Below are 19,565 nucleotides of genomic sequence, written 5' to 3' on the forward strand. Positions count from 1 at the left end.
TAAATACTAGTACTGGTCTACCTTCGCTGCAAAGGTATGGGCATATATATGGAGATGCAATCTGCAATCCACATTTAAGTTGAATCCTATTGGCGTATATTGAAGATTAAAAGTGATTTGTTGCTATTTAAAGTTCCAGATATCTTGCGTTGATTTATCAATAAACGTTAAGATATTTATTTTTTAATTTCCAACTTGAAAAGCTCCACCCCTTAAAGAGACAGCTAGGATTTCCTGTGACATCATCTTTCGGTCATCAGCGAAAATCACCAGTTCAAAAATTCTGATTCATTTGTGCCAAAATGAGGCCTGATACCTCTTTTTATGATGGAGCTCAGAAAGTTGAAAAAATATATTCTTTCAATATTTCTTTAAAAACATATATCTATAAAGTCATATTTGGATACTTAAATGGCAACGTGTGCACCGATGGGAATTAACTTCAATTTGTGTTATATAGGTACTTTAAGATAGTAATATGTCAAGTAAGGAATACCCGTAATTCCAGGACATAAGATTTTTATCACACAAAAATAAACCAGATACTACAATGAGTAATGCAGTTCAATTTGGATTTTATTCGCTAAAGATTCGATAATACATTTCGGTTATGGTCGATAAATGATAATGCAATGTCTTTTAACTTTAGAGGGCTAACTTGGTAATGTTGATGAAGATAACTTCAGTGTGAAAGGCGTATCGCATCGTGAACATTCTCGTAGAAGACATGCCAATCACCTAGTATTTCTTTGTAGATGAGACCAGAATTATCCGCTTGATGGCAATGAATACCAACAGATCTTGTTATCTATAATGCTGTTACAACTCTCTCATGAAGAAAGAATCCTCACGATGCTTGCTCAATCGATATACAGTGAGAAATACATCTAGAATTCAAAGTATCGCCATGACTGATCGATGATTTGGAATGTTATCAATCATTAATTATGATCCCGTTATATCTTTTAGTTGCGTTGTTTAGTAATTTCTCAAAAAGAAAATAATCGAAGGATATGGCCTTTACTGCACGATAACAGTGCTTGTTCCGGAAAAGAAAGACAAAAAGACCCCCCCCCCCGTATTCTTACATGGCCTACAAAAGCCTATACACCACAGTTATCCCAAATTAATATCGATATGGAATTCAACCTATTGCAACATGTGCAGGAAGAAGTTTTTGGAATGAAAGTAATTTCATGTTTATTTTTACTTTGTCATTTATTAATTTCCGGATAAATCAAACACGCAGATGCTCATTTTCAAAGAAAATTGAACAGTTTATTTATTTTTTTGTTTTAATTGTTATGTGTCATAACTCTGCTTCGTTGCTGCTTGGAGCGGGCCGCCACCTGAAAAAAAAAAAAACATGGACACACAGTTTTAAACTTTAAATCATATAGGCCGACGTGTACGCATCGGTTAAAACATGAATTCCAATTATGGGATCATGGGTTGGAACTTCATAATGAATGAACAGAGAATGAACATCATTAGGCAAGATATCAATCTCTACTTGACCACTCTCCAACCAGGTTTTTTTTTAGAAGGCCTATACAATACATTTGGAAACAAATGAAGTGCATTAGTCTACTTCAGCTGGACAGCTATTAAAAAAAATCCCCCACCCCAGTCATGCCAGTGAATAGCACGAATGTCCCTTGAAGAATATTAAGGTATGTTTAACCATGGACCTATAATAGGTCCGTGGTTTAACGTGGTCACTCTCTAGCCAGGGGCTATGGATTAGTGTAGCCTGAAAAAAAAGGAGGCATATGCCTTGTAACTTGCTTGAATGTTCCCAAAGGTTTTGAAAAGGAACAGAGGGAGTTATACTCACCACTCATTATCCGACGTAGAGAAGTTTATTAGGGCTATTAGTTCCTACATCACTAATCTTACCGGAAGAAGCATCAGCAAGCATATCAGAAGTGCTTTTGCCGAAAAGTGCAATGCCACCTATAAATTTTGAGTGGAGAAAAGACAATGAATAAATTATGAATGAATCATCCATATATAAATATATTTTCTAACTGCTGGTCGAACACAGAATACAGTAAGCATTTGTAATTTAGGTGCCTACCGAAGATTATTCTTATCATTGTTACCGTAAATTGATGTTGTAATTATTCATATTGCCAGAAGTATAGAAGTAGTAGTAGTAGTAGTAGTAGTAGTAGTAGTAGTAGTAGTAGTGTTAGTAGTAGTAGTAGTAGTAGTAGTAGTAATAGTAGTAGTAGTAGTAGTAGTAGTAGTAGTACTACTACTACTACTACTACTACTACTACTACTACTACTTTTTCTACTACTACTACTACTACTACTACTACTACTTCTACTACTACTACTGCTACTACTACTACTACTACTACTCCTACTACTGCTGCTGCTGCTACTAGTCGTATCAGTATTTATCACTACTCTCGTACTGTAAAGTCATTTCCCAAATAGTAAGACCTATTTGGAAAATTTGAAAAAGCCTTCACAAAAGTAATGTCATTGTCAAAATAGTATATCATGTAATGTCAATCATGCAATATTCTAAAACTAGTTCCAAACCCCCTCATCACCTGAAACTCAACCAATCAAAAAAGGAAAATGTTTGATACATTTAGCAGCTTAATAACACTAATACTGCGCGCTGATTGGTCATTGAGACCACACACCCACCCAAATCCTAACGGTGGCTCTCCAAGGTCACACTCACCACGTGGTAATCTCTTCAAATTACCCATGAGTTTTGTTTTGTAAACATTATTCAGCCAGTCAGAACTCTGGATTTTATGCTACTCAAAAAATTAAGAAATCTCGTTTTGTATCTTGATAGAAAAGGCTTGCTTCTGACCCATCTAAAAAGTGCCAAATACCAAGATACTGTAAGAAAGTACAGAGTATGACCTTTCTGTTGATATATTACCCCTTTCATAAACCCAATAAAACATATCCTCCAATTAGCCGCCTAAGAGTAATGCGGATAATTCAATAAAAATTGCGTTCACAAACTCCATAAATTATTTTTACGAGCGCCCGTCCTGAAAAAGGCGGATAATCGTCATGACAACTGGACACGCCCCCTCCAATGCGGTTGTGTTGGAAAAGGGTGACCTTGTGACCGCACCATGGCAATTATCCGCATTATTTGGAAATGCGTTCATAAACTCAAAATCTTGTCCCGATGCCGCTATTATGCGGATAATAGCAGCATCAGAATAATGCGGATAACTCTTGTCCTCCTCTGATTTTACGACCAAATTATGCTGCTATTAGCCGCATAATTGTGTTTTATAATACCCCTTTCATAAACCCAATAAAACATATCCTCCAATTAGCCGCCTAAGAGTAATGCGGATAATTCAATAAAAATTGCGTTCACAAACTCCATAAATTATTTTTACGAGCGCCCGTCTTGAAAAAGGCGGATAATCGTCATGACAACTGGACACGCCCCCTCCAATGCGGTTGTGTTGGAAAAGGGTGACCTTGTGACCGCACCATGGCAATTATCCGCATTATTTGGAAATACGTTCATAAACTCAAAATCTTGTCCCGATGCCGCTATTATGAGGATAATAGCAGCATCAGAATAATGCGGATAACTCTTGTCCTCCTCTGATTTTACGACCAAATTATGCTGCTATTAGCCGCATAATTGTGTTTTATTGGGTTTATGAAAGGGGTATTGGGTTTATGAAAGGGGTATGAATAGTACTTGTGCCCAAAACAAAAAGTTTTGCACAATTTTCAAGAGAAAACAGGGGAAGAACATTCTGTTTAAGCTATTTTTCGACCTGAAATTCACTTATTTATCAAAATATTTTATTCAAAAGAAATAACCAATATAAGAGAGTGACATTTACTCTTTCTTTTGGGCAAGAATAAGCCATTTTCCTGAAGGTATAATTTTTGAGAAAGAAAGCCTCACAGTTTACGAGAATTTGCAGGGAGCTGAATTTATCCACGATAGGATTTTGATAAATCTTGCTCCATTTGCTCATCAGCTAGCATCGGGACCTGCAGTCTGACTGTAATGGAAAAAACGTGGGGCTTACCAGCAACATGAGGACAGGCCATCGAAGTTCCACTGATGGTTTTGGTTGCTGAATTAGACGTATACCAAGTAGACGTGATAGAAGTACCTGGAGCAAAGATGTCTAGGCAGCTACCGTAGTTGGAAAATGATGAGCGGTTGTCGCTACTATCTGTAGCTCCAACTGTGATTGCCTGAAATTTTGAATTACCAAAAAATTTCACTTGAATTAAAAACGAAGATGGCAATATACATGCCATGTATACTAAGGCACAAAGCATCTAGAAACAATTAAATTGTGCACAATGGAAAAGTGTGCTACGCTTCGACTTCTTTTAACCCGAAACAAGACCGAGCCATCAATAAAGTGAAACTTTCCTCTTTTCTAACATTTGCCTGTTAACAGCTTGATAATTCAGAGTAATAATTTTGCTAACGTTAACTCGTTTTATATATATATATATATATATATATATATAAACCCCTCAAAAAAGTTTGGAAATCTGTGTTTGGCCATTAATTTCTCCAAACTCCCAATTCTACACAATGCATATTTGATATTATTCAAAAGATCATTTAATTCTCTTTAAAATGATACCATACTTGTTATGATCATGTCATCACGAAAAGAGCAGGATTCAAAAGTTTTGGATGAGGTCTAAATTGAAAAGCTGCAAAAACGAGCAGAAATAGTCATGAAGGGTCAATACAGAACATCATACATGATTCCTTTGTGTCAAAAGAGATGGAAATCGATTCAAATCAAGCCCCTGCTTCTGTAATGATGGTTCTGTGAGATATCATGGTTTGAGTCGTGGTTTGAAATACACATGCATGTTTGTTTGTTTGTTATGTGTTTGCTTGTGAAGAGGTGTGTTTGATTCCATGTTAATGTTGATGTTAAGGTGCATGAAAACAATCAAAACAAACCGGTGAGAAACTCACTCATCACCACGGAAAAAAGAAGTTACTTTCAATTTTGTGTCATTCTGCAACTTTTGAAATTTGGCCTTGCCCCACATTTCAAGACACTGCACCTCCATGTGAACCATAATCATATCATGTGGGATATCATTTTAAAGAAAATTAAATGACCTCTTCAATTATATTAATTACACATTGATATTCTTAACAAGTGGAATGCCTCTGGTGGTCTCACCTGCATCACGCGATTCAATATAGCAGCAGTGCTGATTTTGAAAACTACTATAACTCGCACAAGATGTTCAGTGATACTTGGTTACTCTTATTTCCACGTTTTATGAACTAGACCAATACACTTACAGAGATATGATGGTAATTCAACAAATACCCCCAACGTGGCCAAAGTTCATTGACATTACATGACCTTTGACCTTGATCATGTGACCTGAAACTCACACAGGATGTTCAGAGATACTTGATTACTCTTATGTCCAAGTTTCACGAGTCAGATCCATAAACTTTCAAAGTTATGATGGTACTTCAACAGATACCCCCATTATGGCCAAAGTTCATTGACCTTTGACCTTGGTCATGTGACCTAAAATGCACACAGGATGTTCAGTGATACTTGATTACTCTTATATCCAAGTTGTATGAACTAGACCAACACACTTTCAAAGTTATGATGGTAATTCAACAAATAGCCCCAATTTGGCCAAAGTTCATTGACCCTAAATGACCTTTGACCTTGATCATGTGACCTGAAACGTGCACAGGATGTTCAGTAATACTTGATTACTATTATTTCCAAGTTTCATCAATCAGATTCATAAACTTTCAAAGTTATGATGGTAATTCAACAGATATCCCCAATTTGGCCAAAGTTCATTGACCCTAAATGACCTTTGACCTTAGTCATGTGCCGTGAAACTCATGCAGGATGTTCAGTGATAGTTGATTAAACTGATGTATAAGTTTCATGAACTAGGACCATATATTTTTTAAGTTATGATGACATTTCAAAAACTTAACCTTAGGTTAAGATTTTGATGTTGATTCCCCCAACATGGTCTAAGTTCATTGACCCTAAATGACCTTTGACATTGGTCATGTGACATGAAACTCAGGCAGGATGTTTAGTAATACTTGATTAACCTTATAGCCAAGTTTCATGAACTAGGTCCATATACTTTCTAAGTTATGCTGTCATTTCAAAAACTTAACCTCAGGTTAAGATTTGGTGTTGACGCCGCCGCCGCCGTCGGAAAAGCGGCGCCTATAGTCTCACTCTGCTATATGCAGGTGAGACAAAAACCGATGAGGAATTATTGATCAAAATCAAAAGAAACCGCTGAGAAACTCACTCATCACCACGGAAAAAAGGACAGTGACTTTGAATATTGTGTAATTTTGCAACTTTTGAATTTTTACCTTGCCCCCACATAGGCACTGCACCTCCATGTAAAACATAATCATATCATGTAGCGTATCATTTTAAAGAAAATTAAATGTTCTATTCATTGATATTAATTACACATTGATATTTACTAAAACCGAGGATGGATATCGATCATAGTCAAATGTCCAAACTTTTTTTGAGGAGTTTATATATATATATATATATATATATATATATAGTGTGAAAGAAATGGATGAAGAGAACAATGGTAGGCGTAGCTTAAATCAAGGTTCCCCAGAGCTATCTACCCTTTTATATATATATATATATATATATATATATATATATACAGAGAGAGAGAGAGAGAGAGAGAGAAAGAGAGAGAGAGAGAGAGAAACAAGGTTGAAACTTTCATGCTTTAATCCAACAAAATTTATTGAAGTCCACAAATTTTCGACGAGTACATACCGTCTTTATCAAGTGAATGACAAAAGTACCGCGTTTCCAGGTACAATTGCCTTGTGTAACTAGGCGTATTGTCATGGAGACGCATTAGGCTCAAAAACATAAATCATAATAAATAATAAAACATCATTTCTACGTCACAATATATAATGTTAATCAAAATAGGCGAAGCGTATCCAAATAAAAAATCAAGCGGCGCACTACTAGCGACTTTGGGACATCATATATGAACAAGACGTCATAATGTATGACGTCATTTCTTGTATTGTGACGTAGTAGCAATAACAAATCATAAATGAATGTTAGTGATCAAGAAAATCAATCAAGTTTATGTGTTTTAAAAAAAAAGGTGTATTTAGTGAGCCATGACATATTATTATTCATGCCAGGTTTTCTGTAACTTTCCGTTTTGATTATCATTTTCATTTCGAAAATGTGTCTTCCCTCGAAAGACACAAGTCCGTGTTTGATTATACATGTTATACAACAACGCAGATCGATTATTGTATGCCCCGCTTGATTGAAATGCTCTGCTTCTGGGTGATTCAAATTACGAGTGGTGCTATATTCTTGTGGTTGTTAAACCTCTCCCTAAACCCGAGAGTTTCTCCTATGTATATATGCTCTTGGGGCATTTGGAGCACTTTATGGCATATACAGCATTTGTTACGTCACAGTTACATGCGGGGGGGGGGGGCGTTATCACACATTTGTCTGATAGCCTAATTATATTCTGATCAAGAATTATGTGCTTGCAAATTTGACATCTTGCCTTTCCGCATTTTTTGCCCAACTATTTTAAGTGTGTACCTGTTAACAGGGGAATCCGATCCAAATAAAAGAATGTTTTCAAGGGAAAAGGAGAAAGGTGAAAGACCGAACAATATCGGACAAACAATAAGAGAGTTTTGAGTTGTTAGAAGTTGTAAAAAATTGGGAATCGCTATAGACCTACCCATGGGGACTTCAAATTGGCTTCAGACTTTTAAACTTGTGATATCATAATGTCAGAAGGTAAGGACTACGCTTCCTTTTTCTCCAACACATAAAATGACTAAAATGTAATAAAAAAATTGTTTTAATTCAAATTATTTTTATTATTTATATTTATTACTATATAAAACAAAATGCTACCCTGGTTATATGTTGATTACTGCCCCCAGAGATTAAGTAAAATCACAGTTCTCTGATAATTAAGTACATGATTCCTACCACATGTCATGGTTTACTTACACAGTTGCCAACTCCAAATGGACATAGTCTTATGGATCCATATTTTAAAACAGCCATAACTTTGTTATTGCCTGCCTGATTTCATCCCAAATTTCATGATTTTGATTATTTTTTACCCCTCTCAAAAATCCAATGACCATGGTTGGATTGCCTTTTAAATGGAATGAGAAGTGCATAGGTACAGAAATTAGCACCCTTTCCAGAATTTGTTTCCGACCACAATCATTCCAGCTAGCAATGAAAATAACTGGAGGTTTCTGATTTCTACATGGGGGTACACTCGTAGGAAAAAAAATAAGAACATTGCAAGGGTCATACGCATGTTCACTCCTAGGTCTTGGATTGGTTGGTTGAACTTACCGTCGAAGCACGTGCAGGAGAAGAGAGGCAGGCATTGCTATCATCATTACCAGCAGCCACGGCGGTTGGAACTCCTGAAGAAATAAGTTGCTCGACAGCAGTGTCTAAAGCTGTTGAGATCCCTCCTCCCAGTGACATTGAAGCAACGTCCTTGCTTCCGCTATTGCCCTTTACATAATTCACCCCTGGGTGACAAAAACGTTTCTAACGCTTAACATTCGTGTCAAACTAAGAAGTTATTTGCAGGGGGGGGGGGGAGACTGAACTCAATATTACATTCATTTGCTCTGATAAACAAACTAATTTGAACACACCCTCAAATAGCATTACCAAAGCCTAACTTTGTCAAGACATAAGGCAAGATTGTATTGTTATGTTATACCGAGGTTTTTACCTGACTGCTAAGAAAGCATGAATGCCTGTGAGCAAGCAGCCAGAGGACCGACGGCTTAAGGTCCTCTCCGAGGGACCCGGTAATGAGGATAAATGCCTTACCAAAGGGCACTAGCGCACCACGTGGGAATCGAACTCGGGTCACCGGAATACGAAACCCCCGCTCTACCGACTGAGCTATCGCGCCTCATCATATTATACATGTAGAAGACTTTTTTATTGATTAAAAGCTACGAATTCATTTAGCAAAGCTAGAACTTGATACGTTGATGACGACTCTTGCCAAACGCAATTTGTGTAATCATGAAGCTCCCTGATGTGGTCATACACCCTTAAAATGTTAGGCAACATACTGTCTACTGTGATGGGTAATGTATGTTGGTAATATATATATATATATATAGTCTGGGCAATTTGTATCGAAATGAGCAACTTAACTGTGCATGTATTAGTTGTATGATATGTCTTGGATTGAGATGTATTGGATTAAACAAATTAAGGTATTGTATTGGTGTATTACTATCACATCACAAATCTTTGTCGTCACCACTTTGCATGTAATTCAGGATAGCTTACCTGAGATAACACCGCTATTGGAGCCCGATCCAAAACAGTTTAAGACTTTGACTCCCTTGATGGTTACACCCGTCGCGACACCATAGGTATTGGAGCCAACTGTCCCAGCGCAGTGGGTTCCATGTCCGTTACAATCCGACTGTAAAATCAAGAAAATAAAAAGCCCTTTTTACACACTACGAAAAACAGTATTTGCTGATAGGGTGTTCCATCCCACGAGTGGTAAATAAATAAATAAAAAAAGAAAGAAAGAAATATGAAATAAATTTGATTTCTTGCGGGAAACTATTAAAGAAAAGGAACGTGGGGACATGACATCATTGGTCCACCTATTTTCTATCCATTTCGGCACGCATTATGAAATTGAAAATCCGAAAACTTCATATATTGGTATCAGTTTTTAAAGAAATTTTCAGCATTTTCACTGGGAATTGTACTTTACATATTCAAATACATGTAACATTGTTTTAGTTTCTTGAAGGAACTAAATCTTGGATATGAAGTCTGTGTAAACCCTTATTAAAGCAAAACAATTTCAAAATTATTCGTTTATGGTTGATTCGTGTGACTACATATTGCCTTTGTTCTTTCGTCAATTACAAACGGTTATTCACGTTCGAAACTTGGAACACGGTTTTTTTTACTGCCATTAATTTTGTGTAAAATTCGGGTTATTAGATAAGCACTTGACAAAAAGGGTAATATCTAACAAGTATTAAAAAATAATCTGATGCAAATAACAATGTTTTGACCAAATTATTGTTATGAAACATCACATGTTATCTAAAAGGGTTTGCGATCTAAAAGTAACCAAATTCATTCTACTCGTCTTATTCTGAATTGTTAACATCTATATGTATTATAATTCAACATGTATACATAAAATACAATGACAACAAATTATATACATGTAGTTTAAAGGAAAATCCTCGCTTGGCAATAAAATGCTTTGGTGTTAAAAGCAAGGAGAACAAAATCCTCTTGAACATTAAGTATAGACATTAGGGAGTATTCGCTCGTCGACGTACAGAGGATTTTAGAACAGTGAAAATGTATTAAAAAATCCCCTTCATGAAAAAGAACAAAGGAGAGGCTATTGCCAATTTTTTTAAAATCAAATCAGCGTTTAAGTTCTTGCTATTCAGCAAATGATATATTTGAAATTTTCCAGCTCTGTAGTGCAGGACAAATTTGCCGTTACGGATCACCAATTTTCGACAAAGACCCCAGGTGTTCGTTGTCATTTGACGGGCAGTTACACCTCTTCTCGAATTCCGGTATGTCGCTAAGCAAAGACTCCCTATCATTGGATGACTGTAGTACTTACACTTTGACCACCTGCGTAGTTTACCACTTGGTCAGCACGACCACCAAAGTCATTGTGGGTATCCAAGACGCCGGTATCGATTACCCACACAGTATATCCGCTTCCGGTGCCTGTGGTTGAGAGAGAAAAATAATATCAAATACATTCATCATCATCATCATCATCATCATCAATGTAATCACGGCGATCGATATTGTCGTGATTGTCACCAAAATTGGGATAACGGTAATTTAAAGGGTGGGGGGGCGGGGGGGGGCAAGACGATGTAAAAATGGTACCGCTTGTTTACTCTTTTTTTTTTCTTCCTTCATGGTTCATGATCTTTTCCAGTTCTAATGATCATCCAAAATGTATCTTCTATTATCAAATCTTTTCTCTACCTTACTGGAGGCACCTATTTGTATATCTGTATAAGTTTCATTATCATGTACGATGAAAAATAGAGAACAATCCTGATGGCCATGGGTGGAGCTTTAATCAAGGTTCCCAAGAGCGATCTTCCTTCTACTGATGAAGCCGAAAAGTAACTGACCGGAGTCGTTTCTATACGCTTAGGTCCAGCTTGGACACGTTGGCTTATGTCATGTCTTTGTCGGTCTGTGGTAGTCAATACAAGTTTCAAAAGAGCCACGAACTTGTCTCTGTGGTCTATTATTATATTATACCCTTAAGATGTTGGGCAACATATTGTCCACATAACAATTGGTTAAAAAATATATCCAACTCTGGGTAGTTTTCAACCAAAACCGTGTTGTAGTTTTCACCCAAAGCACACATTATTAGTTTAAAACTGCCCAGATTTGGATATTAAGCTTTAACGAATTTTTGTGTGGACGGTGTGTTGCCCAACATTTCAAGAGTGTATCATTAATTCATAATCATATTAGTGTAGAGTACCATCATGGAAATATTTCTGTGTTACTAAAGTCTATGGGAGACAAATTAATATGGCAATACCGGGATCATGGTTGATTGTAATATTTTACATCGTCTGGAACACGGAAACGTGCTACAACTTTGATTTGATTTATTTTATTTTATTTGATTTATTTAAAAAACAAGTCCACCCCAACAAAAACTTGATTTGAATAAAAAGAGAAAAATTCAACAAACATAACACTGAAAAATTCATCAAAGTCGGATGTAAAATAAGAAAGTTATGACATTTTAAAGTTTCCTTAATTGCACAAAACAGTTAGATGCACATCTCGGTAAGTATGCAAATGAGGGAACTGATGACATCACTCACTCACTATTTCTTTGGTATTTTATTATATGAAATATGAAATATTTTTATTTTCTCGTCATTGTCATGTGAAATGAAGTTTCATTCCTCCCTGAACACGTCGAATTCCATTATTTTAACATTTTGTGGTTCAGGCAAGGAGGTCCTAATCGTCAAATTTGTATAAATTGAAATATTGCATAATTCAAACAATAAAAAACAAAAGAAATAGTGAGTAAATGACATCATCGACTCTCTCATTTGGATGTAACTGGCTCGTTCACATAACTATTTTGGTAAAAATAAGCGAAAACTTTGAAATGTCATAACTTTCTTATATTACATCCGATTTTGATGAAATTTTCAGCATTGTGCATGTCTGATTTTCTCTATTGATTCAAATCAACATTTTTCTGAGGTGGACTTGACCTTTAACTTAATCCTGGTGTATTGACGCACTCTTGAGATTTTCCCATGGACCAGCAAGAGCAAAGACACGGAGTACATACCCTACTCTTAGACGAATATTGTTTGGTTTTAACGTGCATAAGTTGTGACTCTCCTATGCACTGGACCAACGTTTACGTCTTTTCCGATGGAAGAAGTGTTTTCTAGCTGCATTCACAGTCATGCACTTAACACGGCTCAATCTCCAAATTATGCATTATACTCAAAAGTGAGATACTGTGAAACAATTTTTCCTCTCTTTAATTCCCATAGCAGGGACTTATTTTTTTCATATCATTTGCAACTGTTTTATACCAAATTGACATATAGTAATTCAGTGATTTTACGAACCGTTGCAAACCTCGGCTGGTCTCCAAAGCACGATTTTGAGATAATTGTGTTCAAAGTTTGGATGTAATTTCAGACACTCGTAGCAAAAAAACAATTTCAGAATGCTGAAAAAGAAATATACGAATTCAAAAACAAATTCAAAGAACGAACGAAAGAAATATATTACCCCTTGGACTATAGTCATTGTCAAGAGCGAGATTCCTTTGGTCGATACGGTCTAGACCCCAGGTGACCTGAGTACGATAGACGCCGTCCTGTTCAACGTACTCAACGGCGCGAAGTCCACGAACCTGTGTCAAAGATATTCGAGGTGGAAAACGGAGATAAATATTGCATGATATCGTATATTCAAGATAAGCTGACCAATCTCGGGCAATCAAGCGTGAATTGATCCCATTGGGACTCATTCCCTCTTTACATGATGATGTCATATCGATTGTTTCTTCGATGATGCAGTTCTCAGTTCCTAGTATTAGCACTATGATCTCAGATTCTTTCACTCCTCTATTTTCCTTTAATTTCTGTCCTTCCTAAAGTGTTCGTCCGAATGAACTTTCATAGTAACTCAATAAGTGTTTGTTAGGGCGAAATCGGAATATAAAGTAATATTATTCTTCCCTATATTCCTCCTTTCCTCAAATTCAAGCTTAATACGTTGTCCTACAAGTGTCAATTCTTAATTGGAAGTCCTACATTGCTTAGACTATAATCTACACGGAGGCTACACAGATTTTGCCTAAGTTGCCTTTATTACTCTGATGGCGTTATGCGAAACGTATAAACGACAAAGGCAAAAGCTGCAGCCTTCGCCTCGATTATAGGTTATACGTTGCTGCACAGTATTCAGTTTGTATCAGCGATAGATAACGGTAACAAATCTAAGCCCATTTCCTTGAACTACAACAGGTACCATCATACAACTCCCCAATTAATTCCACTGGCATGACTGGGAAGAAAATCAAGAGTGGCGGATGGATTCATCACCCAAAGAATTTCATTCCTAATCACATGGATCTGGGAGAGAATTATGTGTGTCTACGGTGTGTTATATACACTGTAAAAACTGTGGTATTAAAACTGACACCAATTGGTGTTAATAGAGGACCACACCCTGAGGTGTTAAAATAACACCCTAAAGATTAAACATAACACCAAAGAGTGTAAATGTAACAACCGTGGGTGTTGTAATAACACCTATAGGTGTAAAACTCACACCAACAATTTAACACCGGTGTAAAATAACTGGTGTGGTCCTCTATGTACACCGGTTAACACCACAGTTTTTGCTGTGTATAAGAATTGGAAGAGCAATTACATTCATTTATTTAGTTACTTCCTCTTTAAGGATATTCATAGCATATAATGATTAAGAATATTTCAGAATGTCTCAGTAAGGCTTTGTTATGTATGCCTATTATAATGACATAGAATAATCTTTGTTATTTCTGGAATGTCCAAAGACAAAGACATAAGAGCCTGCCTGCAGTGAAAAGGACAATATGATCAGCTATATTGTTTGCATTGTTAAAGTCACTGAGGTCATTCAAGAGTCTTGTAGAAGTGGACTATTCTGGAAAGAAGAATAACGCTCTTTTTAAAGACAATACTAGAAGCTTCCAGAATAGTAGAAATTTATATAATTATAAGCTGGCAGTTTCTTCAAGGACATCATCACATCGGATCAGAACTCAGAGTTTTACACCAGACTTTATGTCAGAGCATAGTTTATTTCCAACTGGAATACAACATTTATCTTCTGTGGAATTACTTGCATACCACCAATGAACTGTTTGCAGTTACTTTGAGAGAGGAATTCTCAGTTCTCATCGAGATCATCAATCTGTTTTAATGAACGCTTTTCAACCCATGGATTATCTGAAATTGACTGTTTATCATCATCAACATCGTCTTCACAGACATTTCAACTCGTTACAGTGACTCTTGTTATTCATCTAGCTTCAACATCAATTTCATCATCGCCATCATTGTGAACTTTGATTTAAGGAATCTTCGCCAACCAACTTGGATTTTATCTGGATATTATACAGAACTATCATAACCTTGGATTGCACATTTAACTCTTCAAGACATGTAAGATTTTTTTTAATAATCTATTTCTTGTAATAAAAGAAAAGGAAATAAAATTAAAAACTAAATTTTCGTAACACTATATTACCTTATAATGAAATGAGAAAAATAACGTCAGCTTTAGGTCGTTTTTGCAGCACCCCCCCCCCTCCGAAATATATCCCGGCACCAACCCCTGGATGGTGTGAATCGGGGGGGGGGGTGAGGCTTTAGTCTGCCCCGTTTGCCCCAAATTTGTGAACAATTAGTACGTTTTAACGAGCAATGCCTCCTCGTCTGCTTTGAGAGTCGAGATGCAGTATGACCTTTAAGCGGAGACCTTCTCCTGCTTGCTCGATTATTTAAGGGGGAAGTTTGGCAATTATTTTGGTGAGGGATGATCATTTTTTAATTGAAGTCGTAAAAAGAGGACATTGCATACTCTCTCAGCTTATGGCATTGCTTAATGACACGTAAGGAAACTTCAGAGCCTTGCCAATTTGGTATATAATGGTAAAGGTAGACCTACAAAAAATGAACTACGCATGCGAGTGTTTCACAAATAGTAAAGTGTGATTTACAATCACACGTAGATGCCGACGTACATAGTATGTAACGTGCAATCCTATTTAGTAATACCACAGTAGCTCGGGTCATCGTACTATGATTTGACCAATGCGGTGATGTCTTTTGTACTGCACGCAACAGAGAATCTAAGTGTGATTCAAACTCACACTTAAATAGTTGTGAAACATCCCCCCCCCCCCCGGTCTGGATGGAACGGATTGCATTGAAAAGTAAATGAAATGAAAAAAAAGATGGACATTGTAATAGACAAATAACTCACAATGTCGAGGACCTCATCGGAGAGCTCGGCAGCGAAGCCGTGTAGGACGTTTCTGAAAAGGTTACCTACTTTTCCACCAGAGAGACGAACGGTAGAAGCAATTTCATCGATGTTGAAATCGTCCTGTAATAAAGTAGTTTGTTAAAAGTTGGAATTGATTCTTGTGTTAACTGTAGTCCACTGCCCTGGGAAACAAGGGTGCTGAAGCACCCCCAAATTCTCTTTGCACTCCTGCACCTCTGGAAATTAGGTTGATATGCTATAATGTAGAATTTTCACGCAGAGGAACATCATTTGGGAGCGAAACCAGATAAAAAAAAATCAAAAACACTCTTTGATAGTAAAGTTAATTTGACAAAAATTGTCATCATTTAGAAGTGAAAACTTGTCTATTTTCGTTGTCAAATTATAAACAAACCAGAGCCCTCTTCAAAAATCGTTCCGAGGTTCATGCTGTGATCCTTCAAATTGAAAGAAGAACTATTTTTTGTCATCAGGAGCAGAACAGTTAAAGGGGACAGTTGAGTTTAAAAGCATCAATAGAATTCAATCCCAAACCCAAAATGTTTCCGATTACAACGCTCAATGGGTCTCTGATTATTACCCATTATAACTGGCTACGGAAAACGTTATACTTACACGGAGCTTGATGATGTACTTTCCTGGGATGGGCTCAGAGTTCTCGAGCAGAGGGGCCAACTCGGCCGTGGCAGCAGCCACAAACATGAGGGCTAGGAAGACATGCATCGTGTCTGAAACAAACACAAATTTTAGCGATTCTCTTTAGTGAACCAAGAATAGAGACAAATTTGATATGATACGACGCAAAATAGTCATACAGATGCCTATCAAGTGATTAGATAGATTCCATCATGTGACCAGCCCAAGCGTGCTAACAATGAAAATAACTTTCTAGCTATGCGCATGAATGGCATAGAGTAGTCAGAGAGCCAAAGTCTACCTATTGTGCTGGTAAATAGGTAGTTTTCGTCCCCCCCCCCCAAGCACGACGGACTTAAGAACGTAGAAAAATGTATTGTCAGGTGCCCCTCTTGCCAAGGCACAACCACGAAGTCTTTGTCGAAAATTGGTAAATCAAAACAGCAGTTTCGTCCTATTCAAAAGACATATTTGCCCATTTTTCGTCAGCTCCGGAAGTCTTAGGACGAAACTGCTGTCCAGGTTCCCCAATTTTCGACAAAAGTCTCTCAGCTTGTTTGTAATTGGACGGTCATTTTTAATACATTTACCGTGTTCTTAAGTCTATCCCGGTTGTTTCTAGAAATACATTTTTTATACTTTTACTTGATAAGTGTCAAATGAGTTTCAATCAAGCAAAGGCATTTTATTAGATTTTCCCAGACATAATGGTAAGTATGATTTATTTCAAAGCACATGTAGTTTCGATAAGGTATGACGTGTTCTGGATTAAAAAACATCTTCACACGTTCGACGAAGTGTGCAAGAAATGGTATTCGTTTGAACGTTGCAATTTATGTTTATTCTTTCTGCGCATTCTAGTAGGTTAAACGAAGCAAGGAGTTGGTGACCTCATCTAATGGACCTTAACGAGTAGTATATATATATATATATATATATATATATATATATATATATATATATATGCTTCGGGAATTCTATCCTTGTGTAGAGTGCTCGATGTCCTTCACAGGAAGAGCTTTGAATATTAAACACAAGTTCACAAGGTTGACTGGAGGTTCATCAAATTTAATTGCAACTCTGAGTTTCACGCAACCTACGTGAGGTGCGATCTTCAGGCAACTGATAAAACTTTTCAATACCATTGAACAATGCATGTCGCGATTGCGCGGAGCGCGTTACACCAAACACGCACATACTGCTTGGGCGCAGGAAACTAGGTAACCAGTGCGCGCTGAGGTTTTTATAATTTGAACGTTTTTCAAATGTTTTTCAAATAATCGATACTCCGCGATGGGTGGTTGATCGATTAATCGATAAGAAGATGAGATGCCATAGAATTGATAATAATGAAAGTGAAAATGAAAATGAAAGGTATATATAATGAAAGGTATATATATTGCATATATATATATATATATATATATATGCAATTCTATGGCATCTCATCTTATTATCGATTAATCGATCAACCACCCATCGCGGAGTATCGATTATTTGAAAAACATTTGAAACACATTCAAATTATAAAAACCTCAGCGCGCACTGGTTACCTAGTTTCCTGCGCCCAAGCAGTATGTGCGTGTTTGGTGTAACGCGCTTCGCGCGATCGCGACATGCATTGTTCAATGGTATTGAAAAGTTTTATCAGTTGCCTGACGATCGCACCTCACGTAGGTTGCGTGAAACTCAGAGTTGCAATTAAATTTGATGAACCTCCAGTCAACCTTGTGAACTTGTGTTTATTATTCAAAGCTCTTCCTGAGAAGGACATTGAGCACTCTATACAAGGATAGTATTCCCGAAGTATATATATATATATATATATATTGCATATAACTGCAGCCGTGCATTTGTAAATTATATGCACTACCCCCAAAGTTACCGTTGGACACATAATTATACCGATGCAACATTGAGAAATATATTTAAAGCTCAATGCAAGCAATATTCTTGATTTTTAAATCAGTGTTGAAATATAATACTAACATTTTTGTTTTTAATTCAAACGGACAAAAACAGTTTCATTTGTGTCTGGACATCTACCCCGTCCCATGAAGTACATTGCAATCGAAGCGCTCAATTCTTGTTTGAAATACCTTAACCATGTTAACAGTGTTCCCGAAGGACGGTCTTGTCCTTTCCCAAGTCATCCCTTCTAGTTTGGCGCAGACCATCAAACAGAAAAGATGCATTTGGGACCAAGAATAATAATAGAGGTATATTTACCAAGGGTAGCCACTTCAGTTCCGAAAACTGTTCTCCCAGCTATTATTACCCCGGCTTTAGCTGGGCTGCCTAGGCGCTCAAGCATTCAAGGAATTAATCCTGCCGGGTGCCCATTCACCTCACCTGGATCGAGTGCAGCACAGTGTGGATAATTTTTTTGCTGAAGGAAAACACGTCATGGCTAGGATTCGAACCCACGACCCTCTGTTTGAAAGGCAAGTGTCAGAACCACGATACCACGACGCGCCCACATCAACATAAAATCTTCATAACTTATGACTGCCTGTTGACGTTTCTAGACTAATGACAAGAAACCTTTCTGACTTAAAAAAAATATATACCTGAATGAAAATACTATCTCTCTGAATGATCAGAAGCCTTCAACTCACCAGGTTCTGGACGTCAAAGCAGCGTTGATCTGGAAGAGAGCTTTTGGAAGTCTTCAGTTGAGCACTGATCAGATCTGATGATGAGCTAGGCAGGATGAGCTGTATTTAAGTCTTCTTGGAGCAACAGATGCAACTTTCTCAAGAAGCGCGTGATGCGTCAACGAGGGCAAAGGACGAAGAAACCTCGTGATAAAACAACTACGCACGTAAGCAAGATCTTTTATTTCTATTGTCTTTCTTTTTGAGTTTTATTTAAATTTAAACTGCACCACAGGCAAGATCTTTTATTTTCAATAAACATTATCTCGACCTGATAAGCTCCTAAACTGCAGCACAAGCAAGATCTTTTAATTTCATTAAATATGAGTTTATATTTCAGAACTTCCCAAATGCAAACAAAAGTAATGACTTTCGAGTCAATGACCCGTAAGTGCCTAAACTGCAGTGCAAGACAGATCTTTAATTCTTATTTCGAATTTTGTATTTCATAACTTCCTAACTGCAACTATAATAGTATAAGCAATAACTTTCGGGGGGGGGGGTTACTCTGGCAGCTGCATTTAAACTCCAGTATACAATCGACATGCTTTATATTCTTAGACTGCCTATGTCCTATGTGATAAGGACAAAAACTGTAGCAAAGCTATAT

General features: G+C 37.0%; 1 protein-coding gene across 2 annotated transcripts; it reads right to left on the bottom strand.

Moving 5' to 3' along the window:
- Positions 1 to 561: 561 nt before the first annotated feature.
- On the bottom strand, positions 562 to 19,144 carry LOC135157884 (aqualysin-1-like). Of its 2 annotated transcripts, none has more exons than XM_064115004.1 (10): positions 18,917 to 19,144; positions 16,278 to 16,390; positions 15,639 to 15,761; positions 12,891 to 13,014; positions 10,702 to 10,811; positions 9,375 to 9,513; positions 8,406 to 8,590; positions 4,047 to 4,218; positions 1,838 to 1,956; positions 562 to 1,349 (listed from the first exon to the last, which is right to left on the bottom strand). In XM_064115004.1, the coding sequence occupies exons 2-9, from the start codon at positions 16,383 to 16,385 to the stop codon at positions 1,844 to 1,846; spliced, it is 1,074 nt and encodes a 357-aa protein (XP_063971074.1). In that variant the 5' UTR covers positions 16,386 to 16,390; positions 18,917 to 19,144; the 3' UTR covers positions 562 to 1,349; positions 1,838 to 1,843. The 2 variants fall into 2 exon arrangements, with proteins under 2 accessions (XP_063971074.1, XP_063971075.1); XM_064115005.1 differs by having other exon boundaries at positions 18,869 to 18,995.
- Positions 19,145 to 19,565: the final 421 nt, after the last annotated feature.

The sequence above is a fragment of the Lytechinus pictus genome, unplaced genomic scaffold (genome assembly GCF_037042905.1).
Source record: "Lytechinus pictus isolate F3 Inbred unplaced genomic scaffold, Lp3.0 scaffold_20, whole genome shotgun sequence".
Lineage (NCBI taxonomy): Eukaryota > Metazoa > Echinodermata > Echinoidea > Temnopleuroida > Toxopneustidae > Lytechinus > Lytechinus pictus.

Excerpts from the sequence above, each read along its gene's own strand:
- LOC135157884 (XM_064115004.1), bottom strand. The coding sequence starts at position 16,385 with ATGCATGTCTTCCTAGCCCTCATGTTTGTGGCTGCTGCCACGGCCGAG. Across the intron at positions 10,812-12,890 it reads CAATGACTATAGTCCAAGGG|GCACCGGAAGCGGATATACT; the intron begins GTAATATATTTC and ends TCTCAACCACAG. Across the intron at positions 1,957-4,046 it reads GGCCTGTCCTCATGTTGCTG|GTGGCATTGCACTTTTCGGC; the intron begins GTAAGCCCCACG and ends CAAAATTTATAG.